The 24,293-nt window shown below is 39.2% G+C and overlaps 3 protein-coding genes across 6 annotated transcripts; all 3 read right to left on the minus strand.

Moving 5' to 3' along the window:
• Positions 1-9,662: 9,662 nt before the first annotated feature.
• On the minus strand, positions 9,663-12,965 carry LOC103978112 (cation/H(+) antiporter 15). The gene is made up of 3 exons (XM_009393815.3): positions 12,684-12,965; positions 11,597-12,604; positions 9,663-10,910 (listed from the first exon to the last, which is right to left on the minus strand). Exons 1-3 carry the CDS (start codon positions 12,933-12,935, stop codon positions 9,720-9,722), a joined length of 2,451 nt encoding a protein of 816 aa, XP_009392090.2. The 5' UTR covers positions 12,936-12,965; the 3' UTR covers positions 9,663-9,719.
• Positions 12,966-14,671: 1,706 nt separating this feature from the next.
• Positions 14,672-17,327, minus strand: LOC103978111 (cation/H(+) antiporter 15-like). The gene is made up of 3 exons (XM_009393814.2): positions 17,091-17,327; positions 15,985-16,992; positions 14,672-15,871 (listed from the first exon to the last, which is right to left on the minus strand). The coding sequence occupies exons 1-3, from the start codon at positions 17,325-17,327 to the stop codon at positions 14,672-14,674; spliced, it is 2,445 nt and encodes an 814-aa protein (XP_009392089.2).
• A 2,569-nt stretch (positions 17,328-19,896) lies between these two features.
• Positions 19,897-22,887, minus strand: LOC103978110 (uncharacterized). Of its 4 annotated transcripts, none has more exons than XM_065141537.1 (8): positions 22,804-22,887; positions 22,288-22,395; positions 21,968-22,167; positions 21,695-21,858; positions 21,491-21,571; positions 21,307-21,382; positions 21,151-21,225; positions 19,897-20,190 (listed from the first exon to the last, which is right to left on the minus strand). In XM_065141537.1, exons 2-8 carry the CDS (start codon positions 22,377-22,379, stop codon positions 20,081-20,083), a joined length of 798 nt encoding a protein of 265 aa, XP_064997609.1. In that variant the 5' UTR covers positions 22,380-22,395; positions 22,804-22,887; the 3' UTR covers positions 19,897-20,080. The 4 variants fall into 4 exon arrangements, with proteins under 4 accessions (XP_064997609.1, XP_064997608.1, XP_009392088.3 ...); XM_065141536.1 differs by lacking the exon at positions 22,804-22,887 and adding an exon at positions 22,516-22,797; XM_009393813.3 differs by having other exon boundaries at positions 21,968-22,395.
• Between the last annotated feature and the right edge of the window lie 1,406 nt (positions 22,888-24,293).

Here is a 24,293-nt window from a genome sequence, read left to right on the forward strand (position 1 = left end):
TAATAATAAATTTGAATATAAGATTAAGTTGTAATAATAGACATACATATACAGTAACTAGAAGTGATAGTTAAATTATAATCAACGTTAAGTGAATCTCAGGACTTAAATGAATTTAATCATGATTAAAACAAGAAAGTTTGAATTATAAACATTAAATATACAAAGGATGATAAACTACTTCTTATGGATGAAGTAATAAAAAATTAAATAGAGATGAAAATTAAAGATAAATATTATATTAAAAATATTGAGATACTTAATTAAGATTGAATAATGATTATAGACCAAAAAATATTATCATTTTTCAATGATATTAGATTATATTGAAACTACTGTAATATTAAAATTATATTAATAAAAGAATATGAAATGAGGTCTAATGGGATTGAAGTATATACCTCAATATAATCTCTTAAGCACTTTTACCTTATTTTTGACCTGACCTTTTTTACCAACATGATAACCTATGATCATGTTAGGATCTTTTTATTTTTTGAGCCTTTGAATAATATTTTATTGAGTTGTTTAGTTCGATAAGAGTTGGATAGAGATTTATTTATTATTAAGAGTCCAAGTCTCGGTATATTTTGGGTGTAACTCTATAAATAAGAATATAATTATTTCTTTTCAGAAGAAATAAAATATTATTTAATCTTTTGACAAACCCTAGAAGGTCAATCCCTTCGAAATAATCATCCATTTTTTCCCTCTTCTTGTATGTAAAACTTTAGGGGTCTTATCAAACCATTTTTTTATTTCAGTTATCTTCTCGGCTTTTCACTATGTCTTTATTGAGGCTAGAAAACTCTAGCTCTAAAAATAATTGTGATAAAAAGAATTCAATTCTTCTCTTGGTATACCTAGAATTTTAATTTTATAAATTATAGAATGATCCTTTCACTTACTTTCAAGTAACTAAGGCTTTAAATTAATATTTAATTTTTGGATATATTTTATAACCATCAATAATTTTCTCTCTTAATATAAATTAATTATTTAAACTAATATATTATTTTATTTAGAATATTAACTTTCTTATTTGTGTAGTATGGTTAAAGAAATAATTAAAATTAATTTTCTTAATCACGTGAACAAGTTAGGAATTTTACTAGTCAATTAAATTATTAATTAATTTATTTCTTAATAAATTATGTGATTTTTGGGAAGTAAATAGTTTATATTATATTTTTGTGTGTGAACCCTAAAAAATAAATATTATGTTTCTATATTTATGTATAAAAGTAAAATAAAATAATTTTTTTTAAAAAAATTATTATTTTTCTTTCAAGGATAATTCATTTGTATAAATAAAACTCCATCTCATTCATTCCTCGCAGCCTACTAGTGGAATGATTGAGGATAGGATTCCCTAAAAGAAAATCATTGAAGAGAGATGACATCCTTTATTCTTTTATAATGTTCTGATTCATGTTTTTAAATCTTTGATATTAAGTTTGTTATAATTTTATAATACATAATAATAATTTAATTTTTAATTTTATTATTAATAAATAATAATAATTAATTTATGATCTTCGAATGATTATTTGACTTATAATGATTTCTTAAGTTTAAGTAAATTTTAAGATTAATTTAATTATAAAAATATTTATTTTTTGTTAATAAAATAATTTTAATTTATTTAACTATATGTATTTGTGTTTTAAGAATTGTATATGAATTTCTATCATTTAATTAGTTTTAAATTACATATTATGAATTTAAATTCTTTACTTCATCGATTTAAGTTACTTTTTAATAATTTAAAATATTAAAATCTAATTTGATATGAGGGGTCTAATTGGGGTTTGATCCGAGTCAAGTTAATCTGGCCTGATTAGGTCGACCCAACCTTTATAGTTATGTATGACGTTAAGTATTACTAATCATATGTGTCTTGTAAGTCAATTACGTGAGTAATATACACATGTGATATGATACGTACTCTTTTTACTTATTATTTATTTTATATTTTTTCTTACTTTATATTGTCTATTGCATATATTGTGATGTATATGGATCTGTGCAATGAGAATCGGATATCACGATAATAAGATTGATTCACTTTTAAACACAAACCCTAAATAATCTCGGTCATAGATCACTTGAGAGGGACATCGAGATGACCGGACAGACTGGTATGCTGTATACACATCCATATGATGAAGACGGTTGGTCTAATAGTTGCTCATGTGGGGACACTAGGGATATAGTGCAAGTACTCATTGGAAAGGTAAAACTAACTACGATCGTGAGAAAGGTAAAACGATTAAAGAAGAATCAGAGTTGGGCCATAATTAATGATCAGGCATCGGATCGGATGAATCAAGAAATACACCGAAAGATCAAACGATGTAGTGAAAGCTCGCCGGAGGTTTACCGAGAGTTCGCCGAAAGCTGGTCGGAGGTTCATCGAAAGCTCGTCGGAAGTTCACTGAGAGTTCAATTGAACCATTGACGTGTAGGATAACTCAGATTGCAAATAGAATAATTATTTTAGCCATAACTATCCTAGTTAGGACTTTGATTTAAGTTAGTTTTGGGAGAAATCCTACTAACTCAATTAGAGGTCAACTGGACCTTGAACTAGGTTGAATTGGGCCGGTTGATTCAGCCATTTGGAGTCATGTCAAGTGGTGGCACCGCCCAGACTGGGCGATGGAACTGCTTGGGGCTCAACCTCCTAGGTGGTCTAGGTAGTGGTACCACCCAAATTGGGCGATTATACCACCATAGCCCATTCTCTAAGGCTTTGTCAGGCGGTAGTACCACTAGACTAGGTAGTGGTACTGCCCAATGTTAGTCTATAGGCGGTGGTACTGTCGAACAATGGCGGTGGTACCATTAGTACCTTGAAAACCAAGGATGAGATATTTTTTGGCTCCATTTTTTAAGTCATTGGGGCGCCTATAAATACCCCACTCTTTCCTGAAAGAGCATATGAACAAAAGTTAAGATTTTAGAGTGTAAAAGTGTTAAAAAAAATACTGAGAGTCATCCTCCTCTCTTTCTAGTTTTGTAGTTATTCAAGAGAAGTACGAGGCTTGCAAGGGTTGTCTCCTAAGCTCGTAAAAATAAGAAAGTATTGTAAAAGGGTGGTTGGTCTTCGCTCATTGAAGGAAGACCGTTAGTGGACGCAGGTAGCCTCAACGAGGAGGAATCGGGAGTTGATGTAGGTCACAATGACCGAATCACTATAAATCCAGTGTGATCTCTTCCTTATCATCTCTATTCTGCTTTTTCTTTAGACTTGGCTACTTACTCCACTCCACACCTTCTTTATGTTAAACACATTTCTGATATATTTTTTATCGAAACGAAGTTTTCTGACTCAACATAATTTAGAAAAACACTAATTCACCCCCCCCTCTTAATGTCATTGGTATCGTTACTCTTTATTTGGTTTAAAACCCAAGAGAGATGGCTTTTGCCGACAATCATAAGGGACTTTCTATCACTCGCCCTCGTATGTTCAATGGGACGAACTATACTTATTGAAAAACTAGGATGAGAATTTTCTTGCTTACTATGGATTTTAAAATATAGAATATTATTGAAAGCGATTTTGATAAGTATTCCAAACTAATAAATGAATAGAATGATTTAGAAAAGAAGGCATTCTCCTTGAATGCTAAAGTGATGAATACTTTGTTTTGTACTCTTGATAAAAATAAATTTAATCATGTTTCTTTATACAAAACTGCACATGAGATTTGACATATACTTGAAGTTACACATGAAGGCAAAAGTAGGGTTAAAGAGTAAAAAATAAATCTTTTGGTGCATAATTTTAAATTGTTTCGAATGAAACTAAGCGAAACCATGGGAAAAACGAACACTTGTTTTACGGATGTCGTTAATGGTTTGAAAGCACTTGGTAAAGTTTTTTCTAATATTGAACTTGTCAATAAAATACTAAGATCCCTTCTGAAAAATTGGAATCCAAAAGTGATGTCAATAAAAGAAGCAAATGACCTGAACAACTTTACTCTTGAAGAACTTATTGGGTCATTAATGACCTATGAAATGACGTGTAAGACACATGATGAATATAAGAACTACATTCCAAAGAACATGAAGAATATGATACTTCAAACTAAAGAAGATTACTCGAGCGAAAGTTCAATTGATGATGAGGACTCGACACTTCTAACAAGAAAATTCAAAAGATTCATAAGAAGAAACAACATAAGTTTTGTAAAACAAGATACTAAGAACAAAAACGAACTCAAAAAGGACACAATCATATGCCATGAATGCAAAAAAATCAGGGCACTTCAAAAATGAATGCCCCCAAGTGAATAAGAAGCTACCAAAGAAAAAAAAAGTGCTCAAAGCAACCTGGGATGATTCAAGTGCATCCGAAGACGATGAGACAACTAACAAAGAAGAAGTTACAAACTACGCATTAATGGCATTTGGCGATATGGTAAATGACTCAATCAAATCTTATTTAGCTTATGATGATTTACTTATCTCTTTCAATGATGAATGTAAGCTAGTCGATAAAAATATAAGTTGTTAAAAAATGAGCATGCTTCTCTTGTTAGTAAATTTGATATATTAAAAAATGAGCATGATGATAATATGTTAGCTCCTTGTACTTAATGTGAAGAGTTGAAATCATTTTAAAAAAATTATTGCTAGAAGAAATAATAGAAAATTTTAAAATATGTAATAAATCTTTAAACATGATCCTTGCTACTAAGGGTCATGTTCATAGGAAGGAAGGAATTGGTTTTGTGAGTAATACTCAACAAAAGCTTACTATCTTTATTAAAGGACCTACATTACATGTCTCACCAAAAGAAAAATATAATTTTTGTGAAAGATATTATCATTTTGCTTACAAATGCTTATTTAAACGGTCTAATTCACACAAATTAGTTTGGATACCTAAAGGAACCATAAATCACTTAAGGATAGACAAATCTATTTATAAGGGACCCAAAATTAAATAAGTACCTAAAATAAAACTCTCATTCTTGTAGCTGTGTTTACAATCACAAGCTATGAGGAAGACATAGTACCATAATAATGGATGCTTTAGGCACATGATCGAAAATTCAACTCATCTTTTAAGTTCACTAGCTAATATAACAATAAAAAGGAAAGATTATTTGAATCAAAATGTTTTAAACTTGAGGATTTTTTATAAACCTTTCGATGGTTTATGTAGTATCTTTTGGTTTTAAATAATTAAGCATGATTTTTTTTAATAAAGCTAAAGAACCTTAGTTATCTTTAATCTTACAGGAAACTATCTACATTAATTTTATCTACATTGATTTCATTGGATTTCTTAAAAAAGATGATGATAACTTTAGATTTGTTTTCATATGAGATGATTTGTCGGTGTTTACTACTTCAGATGTACCATACATGAAACAATCTTCTTAATTCTCAAAGATATTCATCCAAACAAATCTTGATTGTTTTACCTCATTTCTTTTTAAGTTTTTTATTTATTATTCTCCTACAATTCTATTGTCTATGACTTGAATTATTTTATAAATTTTCTTATATTTATGATTTGTATGTCTCATAATATGATTGAATCATTGAAGTACATGGATAGAAAATTATTGGCTGCACATCTCAAAAGTGCTACGAAACTCACACTTTCAATAAGAAAAAAGTGATGACTTGAATGCTAATATAGGATTAATATCATCGGCATAAACGTTAGCTTGAATATTATTGGATATTGACTTGAACGTTAAATATGGCTGCTAGGAAGTTAAAGGTCAAATGTTGAAGTTTGAATGGTTGAAAGACAAAATTATAGCTTAAAGATGAGCCGAAAGCAGTGCACAAGCAGTAGCACCACTAGAGTACACTACCCATAAGCAGTAGCATTGCCCAACTGGCGGTACCATAGCCCGAAACTGAGCCCTATAAAAGGGCTTTTATGGTCGATGGTAGAACCGCCCCCAAACCTTCCTCCACCTCTCCTGTACATTTCTAAACCCTTCTACACTTCTCATTCTCTTTGCTCTTCCTCTACAAAACCTTTCTCTTCTACAAATCTAAGGATCAATCTCAACTCTCTAAGAGATCACTATAAGGTTAATCTTTAAAGCTTTTTTCTAAATTCATTGATTGATCTTGCTTCTTATATATAGTTCTCTCATTGATAATATATGTAGTTCTCATGATACCTAGAAGATCCTCAAGCGGTAAAGAAAAGAGAAGATTATATGAAACCTATGATTTCATACTCTTTGATTCTCCTCAACATGCCCTTAAATTCCCAAACTTTGAGTCTAGAAGTATACATAAAGGAAAATATATAGGTCTAAAAGAATTAAGTAATTTGGAACTAATTCAATGGTTTGCTAACTTAGATGTCCTTCCAATCCTTCAAATAAGTGAACATATTTATTCTAAACTTGTTTGGTTATTTTACAACAACTTGCATGTGGATGAACATAATAGGATATCCACTTATCTCTTAGGGCATCACATACCCATTACGAATAGTATAATATGCAACCTTATAGGAATTCTTGAGAAAATGAGATGTTACTATTTTAGAGGATAATGAGATAAAGAATCAATTAGGATTAAGGCTTTATGTACCTTTTTTTAATCCAAATTTGTTTATCGTTCTGAACACTTGTTATCCTTCAGCACAAAATTATTTCATCACATCATGATAAATATTCTACTTCTAAAATAATACCATCACGATGAAGTTAGTCAAATATAATTATGAACAATATATTGGATTATAGTATGATATGACAACTATTTTGGATATCTGATACAACAAAACATGATTGAACTATAAATAAAAGATATGATGCTTTCATATGATGGCTTGATTATTAGACTAATGTATGCGCATGACATAGTCATCCACCAGACAAAGAAACCTTGAAACTAGATAGATTTAATGTCATCAATAGAAACATATTAAGAAGATTAAGATGTATAATAAGAAATTATGTTTGAACTAGATTACCAAGGAGGACTAATCCTCCCCCATCTGAACCAAAATCAGAAACACCTGTATATAGGGAAAGTCAATCTCCTCCTATTAGTCCCTTTGAGGCAGCACCTCCAACAAAGCCAACACCCTCCTCATCTGTCAATTCCATAGTGACTCGACCGGATCGAATTGAACTATGTCAAGATCAAATCTTAACCGAGATGTAGTAAATTTATCGATAACTTGACACTCTGTTTAGGCATTTTAATTTACCACCACCTAAATAGCTTGTATATTTCTTATTTCTTTTTGTTAATGAATGAGAAAGCTCGTTAGTATCCTGATATGTTGTACTCTTACACTCTATGATGTACTTTCTAATATTATGTGCTTTTTAATATGCATTTCTTGATGATATTATGCAACACTCTAAGAATTAGGCATGTTAAATCTTCTTAATGCATGAATTCCTATATACATTTTTCAGATTTTTTTATTTTTTGTAACTTGAGTTTTTCTTTTTAAATTGAGATCGTTTTATTCATTCCTTTTTCATATAATTCACCAAAGAGAATTTATTCATGGATTTTTTATCCTTTTTGAAAGAAGAGTTTTTATTCATAGACTTTTGGGATTTTTTTATCTTTTATGTGATAATCAATTCCTATAAATCCTTCTTCCTTCTATTTATAATAAAAGGGATTTGATTGATGAATTTTTAGTATGTATATTTTAATATTTTTTATGAATTATTTCTCTTTGTGATAATAGAAGCTTGATTCAATGAAACTTATTTATCATGGATTTGATTTGGTTTAAATACTTTCATGGATTTGGTTTGAAGCAATAATGCTAGCTTGCCTATTTCAAAAAGCAAAAGGAGTTATCTTGCAAAGTTTTTACTTTAACTTCTCATTTCATAAATTTGCTAGGTTGCATAAATTAGTGTAAAACTTACTCAAATAGTTTAAAATACTTACATAAATTATTGAATGATTTTCTTTTTTTTATGACAAAAGGGGAGAAATGATTAATATTATTGAATATGATATCATGCATGAAGTGATAAATAGTTAAAATATGAATGCTTTAGTATCATGAATGCTATGCTCTAGATGATGTTAATTTTGATATCATATAGATTATACTCAAAGCGATTTATTATCATGCATGAAGTGATGAAATTGTGCATGTTATACTTGGATGGCTTTAATCTACGATGATGTATGAAATATTGATATATTACATTTTATCATAGTAATCAAAATTATTTCACTTAGAATTCAAATGTCATGATTCCTTTTGAATTTAAGTATACTTTATCTGACATATAGATAGGAGGAGTTAGGGTTAACTCCATCATCAATTGATTGTCATCATAAAAAAAAGGAGATTGTTGAATCTCGAATTTTGATGATGATATCAATTGATGAATTAATGATATAATCTATGTATTGAGATAAGTGATGTAGGACTAACTACGACCATGAGAAAGGCAAAATGATTAAAAAATAATCGGAGTTGGGCTGGAGTCAATGATCGGGTATCAGATCGGATGAATCAGATGATACGGTGAAAGCTCGCTAGAGGTTCATTGAGAGTTCGTTGGAGGTTTGCTAGGAGTTCACCGGAAGATTGCCGGAAGTTCACCGAGAGTTTGGTTGAACCATTGACGTGCAGGACAACTTAGATTGTAAGTAGAATAATTGTTTTAGCCTTAACTACCATAGTTAAGACTTTGATTTGAATTAGTTTTGGGAGAAATCCTAATAACTCAATTAAAGGTCAACTGGGCCTTTAACTAGGCTAAATTGGGCTAATTGGATGGTTTATTCAGCCACTTGGAGCCATATCAGGCGATGGCACCGTCCAGACTAGGCGATGGAACCGCTTGGGGCTCAACCTCCTAAGTGGTTTGGGTAGTGGTACCACTGGCAGTTAATGTTACCAAGTGATAGTATCGCCCTGTTAAGCGATGGTACCACCCTGTCAGGCGATGGTATTGCTAGAGCCCAGTCTCCGAGGCTCTTTCAGGCAATAGTATCGTTAGACTAGGTGATGGTACCGCTAATACCCTAGAAATCGAGGTTGAGACACTCTTTGGCTCTATTTTTGAAGTCATTAGAGCTTATAAATATCTAACTCTTTTCTACATGAAATAGCATGAAAGTATGAACAAAAGCCTTGAAAAGAGTCCTCCTCCCTTTCTAATTTTATGATCATTCAAGAGGTGTGAGAGTTGTAAGGGTTATCTCCTAAGTTCATAAAAAGGAGAAAGTATTGTAAAAAGGTGGTTGGTCTTTGCCCATTGAAGGAAGATCATTAGTGGACGTTGATGGCATCAACAAAGAGGAATCGAGAGTGGACGTAGATCACGACGACCGAACCACTATAAATCCGGTGTTTGTGCTGAGTTGGCTGCTTAATCCTTTTAATCACTATATCTTCCTTATCATCTCTCTTCTACTTTTTTTTTATTATTATTATCTATTGACTTGGCTGCTTAATCCACTTCACATCTTCTTTATATTAAACATATTTTCGATACATTTTTAATTGAAACGAAAATTTTCAACTGAATGTAATTTTTAGAAAAACACTAATCCTTCCCGCTGTTTGTGCTGAGTTGATCCTAACACTTATATTTCTAATAATTTATCATTTCACGATAAATTAGGCATTCAAGAGTCAATAATATATTAACAGTCTAATTAGCAATGGAGGAGCAGCAGCGGCATCAGCTGCACGTTAATCTAACTAATTTAGCGTCACATGAAGGTAATTAGCGGCCGACGTCGACGTCGTGTCGGGGCACCACCCGTTTCTTCTTCGGGGTGCTCACGGGGCTATGCGCTGATCGCGCCATCGGTCCCATCACTCTCGCCTGTTGCTGCACCACCAGCGTGGACGCTCGGCTGCCCAAGTCTGTCGACGCCAGCAGGTCGCCGATGACCCCCAGCTCCGGGTATTCGCTCCACATCGACATTGCCGCCGTCAATGGCGACTCCTTCTCCGCCCTCCGCCCCACGATTAGCAGGCTGAAATGGGCACTCGTCTCGCGGATCACCTCCATCGTCTTCTCCCCGTCCTTCACCACCTCCTCCCTGTACACCACCCGGTGGCCGTCCACCCTGTCGCGCAGGAACTGCATCAGCATCCGGTCGTCGATTATCTCATCCCGCCCTTGCTCCCGCCACTCCTTGGGCGGGAGGAACCGGACCACCGTCAGTTCGACGTTTGCGTGCTCCGCCATGCGCGCGCCGTAGGCCAGCGCCTCCCGGTCGTCGGGGCCGCCCAGGAAGTAGACCGCCACGCGGTGCACCAGGGACCCGGCGTCGGAGAGCCCGTTGTCGACGAGGATGCCAACGGAGCAGGGCGCGTAACGGAGGACGTTCAGGTTGACGGCCTGGACAGCGGAGCTGGCGGAGCTGGTGCTGCCGTCAACACCAAAGTGCTTGTGGAAGGGGACGATGACGAGGGTGACCTTCTTGTCGTGGGCGAGGGAGCAGACGTCGTCGTGCATGGTGCTGTAAGGGGAGATGCAGATGTAAGGGATGATCGAGATGCCATCCCGGTGTTGCTTCTCAAACGACTGGAAGGCGTTGACAATGTGGTCCGACTCCGTAAAGACGACGGGCACGGAGGAGGACTTCTTGTGGCGCCGGTGGGGGTGGAGGACGGCATCAGCACGGCCGACGAGCTGGATGAGGTGGAGGAGGTAGACGCAGATGGGCGCGTTAGGGGAGGGGCCGGAGGCATCGAGAAGGGCGAGGACGGGGACGACGTTGTCCTGCTCGTGGACGCATGCAAGGATGCGGAGCTCGTCGTCGGGGATGGCGTGCTGGAGGGTGCGGCGCTTGTAGGCCACGTAGCGATCCTCGGGGCGGTACAAGTACTTGACCAAGGGAGCGGTGCCGCCGCCGAAGATGACGATGGAGAGGATGAGCGTGGTGTAGAGCTGATCATCCACCATCTGCAGCCCACGTGCGTTAAAAGGACTTGTCCCAGTTAGAATCTTTTGCAATTACAAACAAAACGAGGACCTGAATGTAAATATAAAAATTATTAACGATCAAATTACAAAATATCAAAAAGAAATTTGCAGTTGACCCTCCACCACCGTCTCTTTCACGGCGGCTCCAAGAGACGGTAGAGGAGAAAAGGGAGAGAAAGGAGAAGGAAGAACCGGAGAGAGAGGAGAGGAGAGGAGAGGAGAGGAAGGAAAGAGGGGATGAAATAAAAGAAAAAAATAAGTTGCTTTTGGAAATAAAAAAAAATAGGAAAAAAAATATATATGACACGTGGATACAATTATGAATTTGTATTATTTGAATAATCCAAAACAAAAAAGAAATGTTAGAACTATATGATTATGAATTTATATTATTTGAATGATCTTGGAAAAAGAAAATGTTAGAATTATATGATGATGCTGATGATATATATTATTGTGACCTCTAATTGCTAAAGTTTGATGAGGTCTAGAGATCGTGGGCTGCTACTTAATAAGGGTCGGTTTGATTGCAAGAATAGATTTCTTTTCTAATAAATAAATATATAAATATATAAATTATTCGGAATTAGGACGGATTGTACAGAAACAGAATGAACAATCTATTCCGTAGAAATAAAAGTATTCCATCGAAAAGGAACGCATACCTCGGTTTCTTTCCACCTGACGGCAGTTTCTACTTCGTAGATGCCTTTGCTAGTCATCATGAGGCCCAGTGAGAGGGCGTCCCGGTGCGGCATATTGCTGCAGATGCATGGCAGCACCACCCCCACGAACTTGGACACAACGCACAGCACCACGAACATCTCAAACCACGCCCACTGCGTCGCATCCGCCAGCGACGCCAGGTTCATCCTCATCCCCCCCACCGCCAGGCACACCGGCAACAGCACCCCCTTCACGAACCGGTCCACCCGCTCCACCAGCGTCGTCCCCAGCGGCGCTCCCCCCGGCAGCACCAGTCCGAAGAAGAAGGGCCCCGCCAAGAAGTCGAAGCCGATGATCTCGCTCATCAGCCCGCAGGCCAGCGCCATCAGCAACACCGACACGAAGCTGGCCTCGCTGAGGAGTGCGCCATCCGGCGTCCGCCGTATGATCCAGAGCACGAGCGGCCTCATGACGTACATGATGATCCCCACCAAGCCCAAGAAGGATAATAGCCCCGATAACCCCTTCATGGCATTTCCCTCCTTACCGCTCAGCAGGAAGGTGCCGAAACAGGCCTCCGCAAACAGATGGATGATGTCGGCGATGAGGGCTGCCGACAAGGCCAGGCGACCGAGCTTGGAGGTGAGGAGGTTGAGCTCGCTGAGGACGGCCGAGACGACGGGGTAGGACGTCAGGCACCATCTGTCGGACAGGATGAGGAGCACGGGTGTCTCCGTCAATCGAGGAGGCATCTTGTGCTTCAACGCAGTGGCCATGAGGAAGACGGAAACGTAGGGTAGCAGGGTGCCGAGCACCGCGATTACGACCGCCTTCTTCCCGGCCTTGTGGATCATACTCAGGTCCGCCTTCACGCCGACCACGAAGTAGAAGATCACCAAGGATAAGATGTAGATGGTGTTGAGCTGCTCGAAGCTCTGGCGGGCGAAGAATCGCCCCGCGAACCACAGATTTCGGCCAAGGAAGCTCGGGCCTAGCAGCACGCCCGCCTGCGTCTCGCCAAGCTCGAAAGCTTAAGATGGAGATCATATTTGGTGGAAATCGAGTGCTCGAGTTAAGCATGAATACCAGGATCTGAGAGATGGCGAGGGGTTGGCCGAGGCGGCTGAGGACGACGTGGGTCAGGCTGCACGCGCCGAAGATGGTGATGAGCTGGTAGAGGAGAAGGGTCAAGGAGAAGCGGAAGGGGTTGTCGCCGAGCCATACTCCGGCGGAGGTGGTCAACATGGCACGGCAGCAGTAGATGGACTTTGCTCCCGAGTACGAGGCACTGAGGAGGTTGTCGTCGGTGGATCTCCCGGCGCCGGCAGTGGTTGCCATCTTGGTACCAGAGAAGCGAACAGAGATGGGAGCAGGAGAGATGTGGGGAGAGGGAATAGGGACGGGAGGAGGTTGAAAAGGATGGGGAAGAGAGAGAAAGAGAGAGAGAGAGAAGAAATGGTCAACTCAATCCAATTGTCACGTTCCTCGATCCACGAAGATGCTACGGTTGACGGTTTGACCAACAAACCCCGCGCGTCTTCACGCCATGTCTTGACACCCTCCGCCCATGGAGGAGGAGGAGGAGGAGGCTTATCACTTTGACGTGCCACCGACGGGGACATCAAAATCCATTCTTTTGCTTTGCATCAAAAGAATCCGATTCCCGATTCCATCAAACTGGAGTTAGTCCTCATTGACGATGTCATACCCACTTGCAATTTTGCCTATCGACACGGCACAGTGTGCACTAGGTTTGATTACAACTTACAGTTCATCCTTGGATTAATGGAATTGCGATAAACGTTGATGGGGTTCCTTACGAGATTAGATTATACGTTTAAATGTCCATAGATGACACGCGTGACAGCGTTCAGATGAGTTTTGTCATGATCAAGAGCTTGGTGGGGGATGAGTGTAACATCTTTGATTGTGTATCTGAGAATCTGATTGCAAATATAGAAATTATAAGAAACTAAAATTCAATAAAAGTCAAAAATAAAAACTTTCACACCACTCAATCACTTCGGCAGTTTTAGAAAGAAAGAAGAACAAAAAGGAAAACGAATTGAAGAGAGAAGAGGAAGGGACAGCAAAAGAAGAAGAAGAAGAAGAAGAAGAAGAAGAAGAGAGAGGAAATGAAGACCAAAAAAATTTTCATGCAAAGACACAGAGTGGAAACATAAGAGAAAGAAGATAGAAAAATAGGGAAGGAAGAAGAAGAAAAATTGGAAAGAGGAGAGAGGAAGCGATCTGCTGTGACCAGAAAAAAATATAAAAAATTAATTTGATTAGTTCTATTATATTTATTTTAATTAGATTAGCGTATAGGATTATAAATCAATTAATTTGATATTTATATTATGAAGGAAAAAAATGAAAATAAAAAAAATAGAAAATCATATGATTTGAATAATTATTATTTTATGTTATTTGAACTTATATGAAATTATCTATTCAACATTATAATTATTATTTTTAAAAAATTTAATATGATTTCATTACTTTTTAAAATATGCAGAAAAAAGGATTTGTTCGAACTGTTAACTTAGTAAAAATTAATTGATATATTATTTTGATCGTGACCCTACCAATAAAGATTATACATTCCAACATATTTCTGAAATTGATTTCTTTTATCCAAATTGGTTTTTATCTATTCCATATCGATTAAATATAGTTCTGAATTTTATCATGGGGACATAATGTGATTCAAGTCATCGATACTATTATGACTTATATTTTGACATGTACATTATGATTATACTTATACTGAATTCTTGGTGTTATATATATATATATATATATATATCATAACATGTACATTATGATTACTGAATCCTTAGTTATATTTATGCTTAAATGCTGAAATTAAAATCGATGTTCACCATTTAGAAAACAATCTATACACCGAAATCCTATATAAACCAATTCCTAATTGGTTCGATTACTGATTGGACCAATCTAATCAATTCTTATTCCAGCCGGAATGTTTTATGGGTTCAATCTGTGACCACAAATTCGATCTTGAATCCCGAGTCTATTATTTGAGCCACCAGTAAACTGAGCTAACTATTTCATTTCCCATCAGATTGCGTGTACACTGCGGCCTCCGGTACCACCTGGCTCCCAGTTGCAGCGCTCTTGCGGCTCTCTGCGGCCAGCGCCGCTTCTCCCACCACCCACACCTGTTGCTGCACCACCAGCGTCGACGCTCGGCTGCCGCAGTCTGTCGACGCCAGCAAGTCGCCAATGACTCCCAGCTCGGGGTACTCGCTCCACATCGACATCCCTACCGTCAGCGGCGACTCCTTCCCTGCTCTCCGCCCCACGATCAGTAGGCTGAACTCCGGGCTCGTCTCGTGGATCACGTCCACCGTCCCCTCCCCGTCCTTCACCACCTCCTCCCTGTACACCACCCGGTTTCCGTCCACCTTCTTGTGCTGGAACTGCTTCAACATCCTGTCGTCCATCCTCTCCTCCCGCCCTTCCTCTTGCCCCTCCTCGAGCGGAAGCAAGCGAATCACCGTCAGCCCGATGGCCGCATGATCCGCCATGCGCACGCCGTATGCCAGCGCCTCTCGGTCATCGGCGCCGCCCAGAAAGTAGATTGCCACGCGTTCTAGTAGCTGCCCGCCGCTGGAGAGCCCGTTGTCGACGAGGATCCCAACGGAGCAGGGCGCGTGCTGGAGGACGTTCACGTTGACGGCATGGATGCCCGTGCTCGCAGAGTTGATGCTGCCGTCAGCGTTTACCTTCTTGTGGAAGGGGAGAATGACGAGCGCGGCCTTCTTGTCGAGGGCGAGGGAGCAGATGTCGTTGTGCATGGTGTTGTATGGGGAGATGCAGACGTAAGGGAGGACCGAAAAGCCGTCCGGGTGCTGACGCTCGAACAGCTGGAAGGCATTGACGATGTGGTCCGACTCCGAGAGCGTAGCGACCGAGGAATAGGGCTTGCGGTGGCGCCTGTGGAGATGGAAGACAGCATCGGCGCGGCCGACGAGCTGGACGAGGTGGAGGAGGTAGGTGCAGATGGGCGAGTCAGGAGAGGGGCCGGTCGCCTCCAGAAGCGCGAGGACCGGGTTGACGTTGTCCTGCTCATGGACGCATGCAAGGAGGCGGAGCTCGTCGCCGGGCCTGACGTGCTGAACAGTGCGGCGCTTGTAGGCCACGAACCGATCCTCCGGGTGGTACAGGTACTTGATCAGGGGGGCGGTGCCGCCGCCGAACACCAGAATGGTGATGATGACCATGGTGTAGTCCGTATTATCGACGACCTGCTTTCACACGCATCAAAAGGACTAATTCCGGTTAGCGGTTGCACCGTCGATCGCATTCATGGTGTCCTCGAAAGGGAAGTGTGATGAATGCGAATGGTGTTCGGACGCACCTTGTCCTCGTGCCACCGGATCGCGGCACATACTTCGAAAATGCCCTTGGTTATCATCATGAGCCCCAGGGAGACGGTGTCTCGGTGCGCCATCCTGCTGTAGAAGCACGGCAGCGTCACTCCCACGAACTTGGTCACCACGCAGATCAACAGAAACATTTCGAACAGCCCCCAGTGGCGGGCGCCGGCCAAAACGGATATCCTCGTCGCCATCCCGGCCATGACAATGTTCGTCGGCAGTAATATCCCCATCACCAGCCCGTCCATGCGCTGCACCATGGTCGCCCCCAGCGGTGCTCCCCCCGGCAGCACCAGCCCGAAGAAGAAGGGCCCCGTGCTGACGTCGAACCCGGTGACCGCCGTCAGCACCCCGCACGCCAGCGCCATGGTAAGCACTGCCACGAAGCTCGCCTCGTCCAGAAGTGCCCCCTCCGGCGTCCGTCTTATGAGCCAGAGAACGATCGGCCTCAAGACGAACAGAATGAGTGCCACCACGCAGAAGAAGCATAGTAGGGCCGAGAGGCCCTTCCACGCGGAGTGGAGCTTCACGCTCAGCGAGTACGTTTTGACGAAGGCGGCCAGGAACAGATGAACGAAGTCCGAGATGAGGGTGGCCGACAGGGCGAGGCGGCCGAGCTTGGAGCTGAGGAGGTTGAGCTCGCTGAGGAGGCACGAGAGGACCGCAAAAGACGTGATGCTCCATTTGTCTGACACAGCTAGGAGCACTTGCGTCTCCATGAAATGGTGAGGGATCTTGTGCCTCAGGGCTTTCGCCGTGAGGTAGACGGAGACGGCGGGAAGTAAGGTACCGAGGAGAGCAATGGCCGCCGCCTTCTTGCCAGCCTTAAGCATCAACCCGAGGTCTGCCTTCACGCCGACGACGAAGAAGAACAGCATGGAGGCCAAGATGGCCGCCACGTTGATCTGCTCAAAGCCGTAGGGGGGAAAGATTAGATACGCGAACCTCTGATTTCGGCCAAGGACATCACCGCTTAATATAATGCCTGCCTGCATCATGTCAACCAGAGAACACCCATCGATTGATTACGACCATACATATCGATTAAGGCGGAAAGCATGGGTATCATGACGGCTTAATTAACTACCACGATCTGAGAGATGACGACGGGTTGGCTGAGGCGGCGGAGGACGACGTGGGTAAGCCGGAACAAGACGAAGATGACGGTGATCTGGTAGATGAGGGTGGGTAAGGAGAAGTTGAAGGGGTTGTCGTCGACCCAGAAGCCGGTGGAGGTGGTCATGACGGCACGGTAGCACAAGATTTGCCTCGTCCCGCTATTCGTGCCACCCAAGAATAGTTGCTCGTCATTGGGCAAGGCCATCTTCCTCAGGGCACGGAGACACCGGGATAGATGCAGGAAGGGAGGGAGGGAGAGAGAGAGAGATGTGCAGAGGGAAGCAGGGAAGGAGAAGGGCAACGATCGAGAGAGTGAGAGGAGGAAAGGCTAACAGGTGGTGGAGAAATGGCCCGATCAATCTGATGACGTTCCTTGTTTCACGATGGAGTTCAAATTGCAACAGTTGACCGACGACATCGAGCTATTCCCGTGCCGCCGGAAACTAATTCGGTAGGGTGAGACCGAACATAGTGTCATTTGATTGGATCAAGTTCGACCAATTTTGTTCTAACCAACATAAATTTCAAAATTTTATGGAGTGCAAATGATATCACCCAATTCTTTTCCGAACCTCTGATGAGAACAAACCAATGTGACAAAAAATGATCACTGTCCTCAATGATTAAAAGTGTTGAGGAGTTGGAGATATATCACTCTAGCTATAGCATAAACGAACAAAATTACAATTTAAGACACCAATAATTATTAATATAAACTATAATTTGTAAAAAAAAAATTGATAAAATTTTCTCCAAGATAAACTATACTCAGCCTGTAAATTCATCTTAAGTTTCAACATTAAATCATCAACTGCTCAATACATAGTCCATGACATAATGGTGGTCGCCAATCAAATAATTATTTATAGCTAAACCATTTTATTTCGTAATAAAATATTATAAGAACTCAAAACTAAATGTATTCAAAATTTTAATTTGAAATAGAATCATTTAAGGATTATAATTAAATATTTTATGTCTATGATTTTAAAATATTACATAAATAAAACTATAAAAAGTGTATGCTTACTGATTTATCACTCATCATCGTAGGCCCTATTCTATTACTAATAATCCATCCAAACGACGGGTTGAGATTTATTTGATTAATTTTACTTATCAAACAAGTCATTTATTTGATTGATGTAAGTTTTGAGGTATTATGAGTATATTTTAGATCATTCTTATGAAGCTTGTTGTACATTGGTTGTTTTAAATAATTATTTCAAAAAATATACTCTTGATCTTTATTAAAAAAAAAACTCCTTTGAATATAATTTGAATAGTAATTTATTTATCATCGATGTCCCCATAAGATAAAGAAGAGGAGGAAAAGAAAGAAGAAGAGACAAAAGAGGGGGAATAGGGTTGATCGATTTAGTGAATCGATTCAGAAAAATAATGATTTGACCACAAGGATAAAATCAAAATTTATTAGAAAAAAATTATTCCTATGTAATTTTTCAATAGAGCAGCATAAGATAAAAATCAAATAACATGATCTTTTTTCCCCTTATGGACGTGGACTCCAAAAATACGTCTATTAAATTGTTATATATGAATAGAATTGAATTCTTAGTAAAAAAAAAAAAAAGAAGTGGTAGGCACATTTAGTTTCATATTTATTGAGAGGAGGGGAACTTATATCTTATAAACATCAAAATCTATCATATGCACCTCTCAGGATCCACCTTAAGGGAACAAAATTGTATGTGCTCACCGAACATTCTTGTTGAACCCTTGAAGTCTCTTTTGGGAGCACATATAACCATGTTTAAGATGTTATATCGAGTAGGATATGATATAATTCAAATTTCAAAGATAAAATGGATCTATAATCATTAACAATCGCAACAAATTAATGATCAATTATTAATTTAGTATAAAAAAAACTTGTACTTAGTAGTGATATTGGGATAATAACAAAAATGAAATCTATTTATTATATGACCAATCGTCTAGTGTCGTACAATAGATACCCTGACATCTTATCATCACGTGATTGATGGTTCAGCATCACATTAACGACATCTAACGTTACATAGCCAATGATCTAACATTATGCAATAAATACTCTATCATTCTTCAAACGTTACAATTACATCCATTTACACTATATGTTCAAGACAATCTCAAAAGGACCAAGAAAAAGATGTGTAACAATCCCAACATTGATTGAAGTCTTCAAATAAAACAATTTTGAAGCCCCTCTCTCTCCCTCTCTCTCTCTCTCTCTCTCTCTCTCTCTCTCACTCTCATACTCCAATTCTAAAATATTTAGCTCGAAATAACTAGAGTAACTTACCTATAAAGGGATCTTATCGGGAATAAGTACGGAATAAAATTCCAAACCAAATGTATACGGATGTATTAAGATAAATCTATTATGATTGATCTAAGTTTAAACATTTTAGATAATAATTCAACTTGACAAGTCCGTACTCCATCGAGCTAGTTCGTGAACAACTCAGTTTAATGGCTGATTTGATATAACGTCGGCATTGCCAACGGATTAAAGAATCTGAAGTGATACTTCTGATGCCAGAAGTTATTTGTCTGCTTGAGCAACACCACAAGGCATGATAATAGACTAATGTTCTGCACTTGTCTGTCCACATCAGTCTTGTGTTCAACAGTTGAAGAAGAAACATTCGTTCAATTTCACGAGCTGATTTCACCCAAACAAATCCCACTCAGTCACGGATAGCCTTTTGCTATCACATAATGATAACAAGTTCGCAACACACATCAAGTTCACAACAGGAGATCAAGGGTACAAAAATTGTCAACTTTCTCCGCCACGTCCCGTTCTCATTCTTACACACGGTTACACGACAGCGTATTGAACTCTTCACAGCTTGGTTTGCAAAGGAGACATCCATAAAGTGTAGTCTTATAAGGCGATAACATGGAGCTTCGACTCCAACTAAACATAGATCTCAGTGTAACAATATTACCTTACCAAACCGAGCTTCGAATTCTAGGAAAGTTAGCGCTTGTTGTTGACCTGACTGGCCGCTCTATCGTTGGAAGTGTCCATACCATGGCACTGCTGCTCTTCCCACTGCCTACATAGTAGTCGAGAGAATAGGATTCAATGACAAACAAAAAAGTTAAATATGATAACAGATAAAATTTTTCCAACTATATGAGAAAATCTTAGAAAATCCTCTATTCTATTGAGAAAAATCCTCCCTCTTAATCTATATAAATAGGTATAAATAGGAGAGAGACATGTTAATGTATTCAAGTTAAAACTTCTTCAATAATTTTTTTTATCTTCTATTTTTTCCAATAAAATAGCAACAACACGATCAATACAAAAGAAGAAATTACAAAAAGAAAGGAATGAAAAAGAGAAAAAATGTCATGATCACATAATCTGGAAGACACCTCAACTTCTTGAAAACTTGATCTGGTTATTAGATCACATGAAAGCCAAGCTACCACCTTATTCGAGCAAATCATGTTCAGTTAAAGAAAAAACAACGGAGAGAGAAGTCACTTAGACCGACCATAGCTTGTTCAAATCCAAATTTCGTGACAGGGGATCTGATTGCACAAAGAGAATGTTAAGAGATGTAAGATTCAAGAAAGACTGCCGCTAGGAAAAATCAAGGTAGACCCTCTAAAGGAGAACATCATTGTACAATGAAAAGATTCTGTACAACGCCACAAAAGACGATAATAACAAAGATTTACCACTTCAAATACAGAGAAAGCTTGATGTCTTAAGTACGAAAGGGGTAAAGGGAACCAGAATGAGGGTCCAGAAACATAATGAACATTCATAGATTGAACCGTCCTAGCATTTATTTTCACAATCATGATCCATGGAATAAACAGTGGAAATTCACGTCTAGGACTATAACCACGCAATGACAATCATGAAAAACACTTTGCTAATTCCTTGTTCCGAGACTAAACTTCCAATATCAAGCTTAACAGATGGCACAAATGAGATACAGTAACAAATATGATAGTCTCAAAGTAATCCATGAGCATGTACATACTAGCGTTAAGCCTACCATGTCCAGAGTTCCATCGAGGCAAGTTGTGTTGAGCACTCTCCTGCCAAGCTTCCTCAAAGGCTGGTAGTTCATCTGAGGAAAAGCAAATTGCGAATAAGATGTAACATACAAAACAGAAGAGAGAAGACAATCACCCAGTGGTGCTGGATGAACCTTCATCGAGGTTATGGAATGTCTGCAACATGTCCACCCTCCCATCCAAACTCAGTTTTCTTGTTACCGTGTAGCCCTGCAAAACCGATACCACCACTGAGTTTAGTGATAATGATCACATAAGCACTTCTTTGAACAAACAACACACGATCAGGAGCACAACAAGGCTTGTAAGAATACACACTTTATGACCGATTCCACGGGATATCCTGTGAATCGCTTTACCAGTAGTAGCATCAGCTTCCTTGCTCTCTTCCGCAATTACCTGTCAAAGAATTAGGCAGGGGTGAGTTTGGCTTATGAACAACTAAACCAAAGCCTCCACTACCACGCACTGACTGCAACTCAAAAAGTCTGCAGATTTACATTGAAAACATGATTTACTTACTCCATCACCACCGGTTCTCCTGACTGTAGATGAAGCATAATACGCTCCGTTTGGACCACCATAAGTCACAGATAAGCTGCGAAAAGCATAGCTACCACCCTGTGGCAGCATTGTTTTTGAACGGCTGAAGTCATTCCTGAGGTGATTGTGTCTGCTTTTGTTCCCTGTGTATACAGAATGAAGTGAGAAGCTGTTCCATCGACTGCTATACCAACTTAAGATGCCAAAAGGAGGATTCAATTAACGCAGCAAGAAACTAATAGAGAAAAATACCTTCTGCTGCTTCGTCGGGATCCTGAACATAGGGTTGTTTCTGTTTCCTCGACCTAGAAGGTCTTCGGACGCTCTTCCCCTTCACCTTATCCGCGTTCTCTCCCTGGTCTTCACCATCAGAAGATAGCTCCTCAATGATTGGCCGTGTTGATTTACTTGCTGGGGGAGGCTGATCCAGAAATCCGGGATCGCTCCTCTCTCTGAAAGGGCTTACTTGATGAGCAAACCTGCTACCACCGGGAACGAAGCTTGGTCCGTCCCCAAATGACCGACTGAAGAAAGCGTCATCGAAAGTACTCCTACGGCCAAAGAAGCCAGACCTCAAGCTCCCCGGTCTTCCGAGGACACTAAGCCCGGCAAATGAGTCACCGATACCAAAGAAATCATCTACATCAAGTCTTCTCCTCTGCATTTCCGCAGTGCAACTCCTGCAAATAAGAAAAATACATTACATACATCTCAAAAAAACAGATATTAGTCATTCAGAACACGTCCAAAAGCAAAACTTGGCGACGGTTTCGTAGTTTTCAGAAAGAAAAAAAAGTTACTTTTCGTGATCACCAAACAGCAATCACACGAAACAGATCGATTGAATGATTTGCAAAGAGCCCCCTATGTCCTACATAAAACGAACAACATCATTCTCCAACATAAGCACATGCAAAACCAAAAACAAATCAGCAAAAGGGAGCCGCAACAGAAGCTCTAAAAGAATCGCAGCATTAGGGAATCAAAACAGTGAGCTCTTGGAAGCCCTTCCTTGCAAACCGAGCCAATGCACGGAGTAAAATCCCATAGCTCAAAATCAAGTTTACTGCCCGGGCAGGCAGTCGTACCGAACAAATGCCCGTGAAACGAACGAAACGACGCCGTTCCGATCGGTTTAGTTCTCCCGAAACCACTATCGATGAAGAAAAAGGAACGACAGAAAGCCACCTTTGTTTTTGCTTTATGGGCGTGCCATCTTTCGCTATCTTCGGCTTTATGACCGCGAGGAAAGAGATCGGGCTGTCAAAATCTGTTCATCGCGCGGCAAAGGCGGTGGCCGAATCATCCAGAACCCCACACCATCACCCACGGTTTCCCAATGCATACTCTTCTGACGCAATGACACGATGCCCGCTTCTCCACCGGTCTTGTGGCTGGCCGTATTTGTGGGTCCCTTTTCTGTACGCTGCAGGAATCCGCGTCGCGGGTATGAAAACATACTGCTAATACTATTTTTCTCTGATGGAAAAAAAAAAAGGTATAACAGTAGAATTACGTAGCACTATTATAATAAATTTACATAACTTGTTTAGGGTTAAAATCTATTTTAATTTTTTTAGTTTATTCATTCTCAAAAAAATCTTTATATTTTTAAAAATTATCATAATTTTTTCCCATCTAATTAATTAGAGTCCACTTATAAGATATATTGACAGATAATAAATTATTAATATAATGATATATATAATTTAAATTAAAAAAATTAAAATCTAATTTAACTCATTTGATTTTAATAATAGATCACTTTGTAGTATATTTGTGTCTAAAATAATCTATATATTTTATAAAACATAATATATAAGTTCTTTCATCAAGTCTAAATTAATAAATGTTAGAAACCACTTACGTTGTATATTAACTCATAATAAATCATTAATATTATGATATGTATAATTTAAATTAAAAAATAAGATCACCATTAATGGTGGAATAAGACGTCATTGTGGAAAAAATCACCACTACTATTACTGAATCGCTACTGTTTAGCCCTGAATACTTCGATTTCTTCTTTTCTAAATGTCAAGGCTACCTCTCTGATGACGAGCTCATGAACTTCCAATCCTACCTCAAGTGTATATGCTTCGACCAACCAGACATTATGCACTAAATGGTCTCCTAGTCCCTATTTCTCCTCTTGGATATCTTTGTCTTCATCACTTCCCACTTCGTCCTCTCCTGCACCCTCATTGGTTATGCCTACGACATGGTAGTTTAGCTCTCTCTTACTTCCACCTCTTCCCTCTCCTATCTTTGTCTATTTGCCTTCGCTTGCCACCATGGCCTCTATTGTTTCTTTTTCCTTGACAAGTTGTATTTTCATCCTTTTTTAAACTTAAATTATATATGTCATTATATTAATAATTTATTATGAGTCAACACGCCGTAGACTTTAATGTATATTAACTCGGACTTGACAAGAGGGGTTTATATGATATGTTTTTTAAAATATATGAGTTGTTTTAGATATGAATAAATCATAAGGGCTTAAATGGTTCATAACAAACACCATAGGGCTAAAATGATTATTAAATATATTTTAAACTTAAATTATATATAT

This window comes from Musa acuminata, chromosome BXJ3-3, assembly GCF_036884655.1.
Source record: "Musa acuminata AAA Group cultivar baxijiao chromosome BXJ3-3, Cavendish_Baxijiao_AAA, whole genome shotgun sequence".
Classification (NCBI taxonomy): Eukaryota; Viridiplantae; Streptophyta; class Magnoliopsida; order Zingiberales; family Musaceae; genus Musa; species Musa acuminata.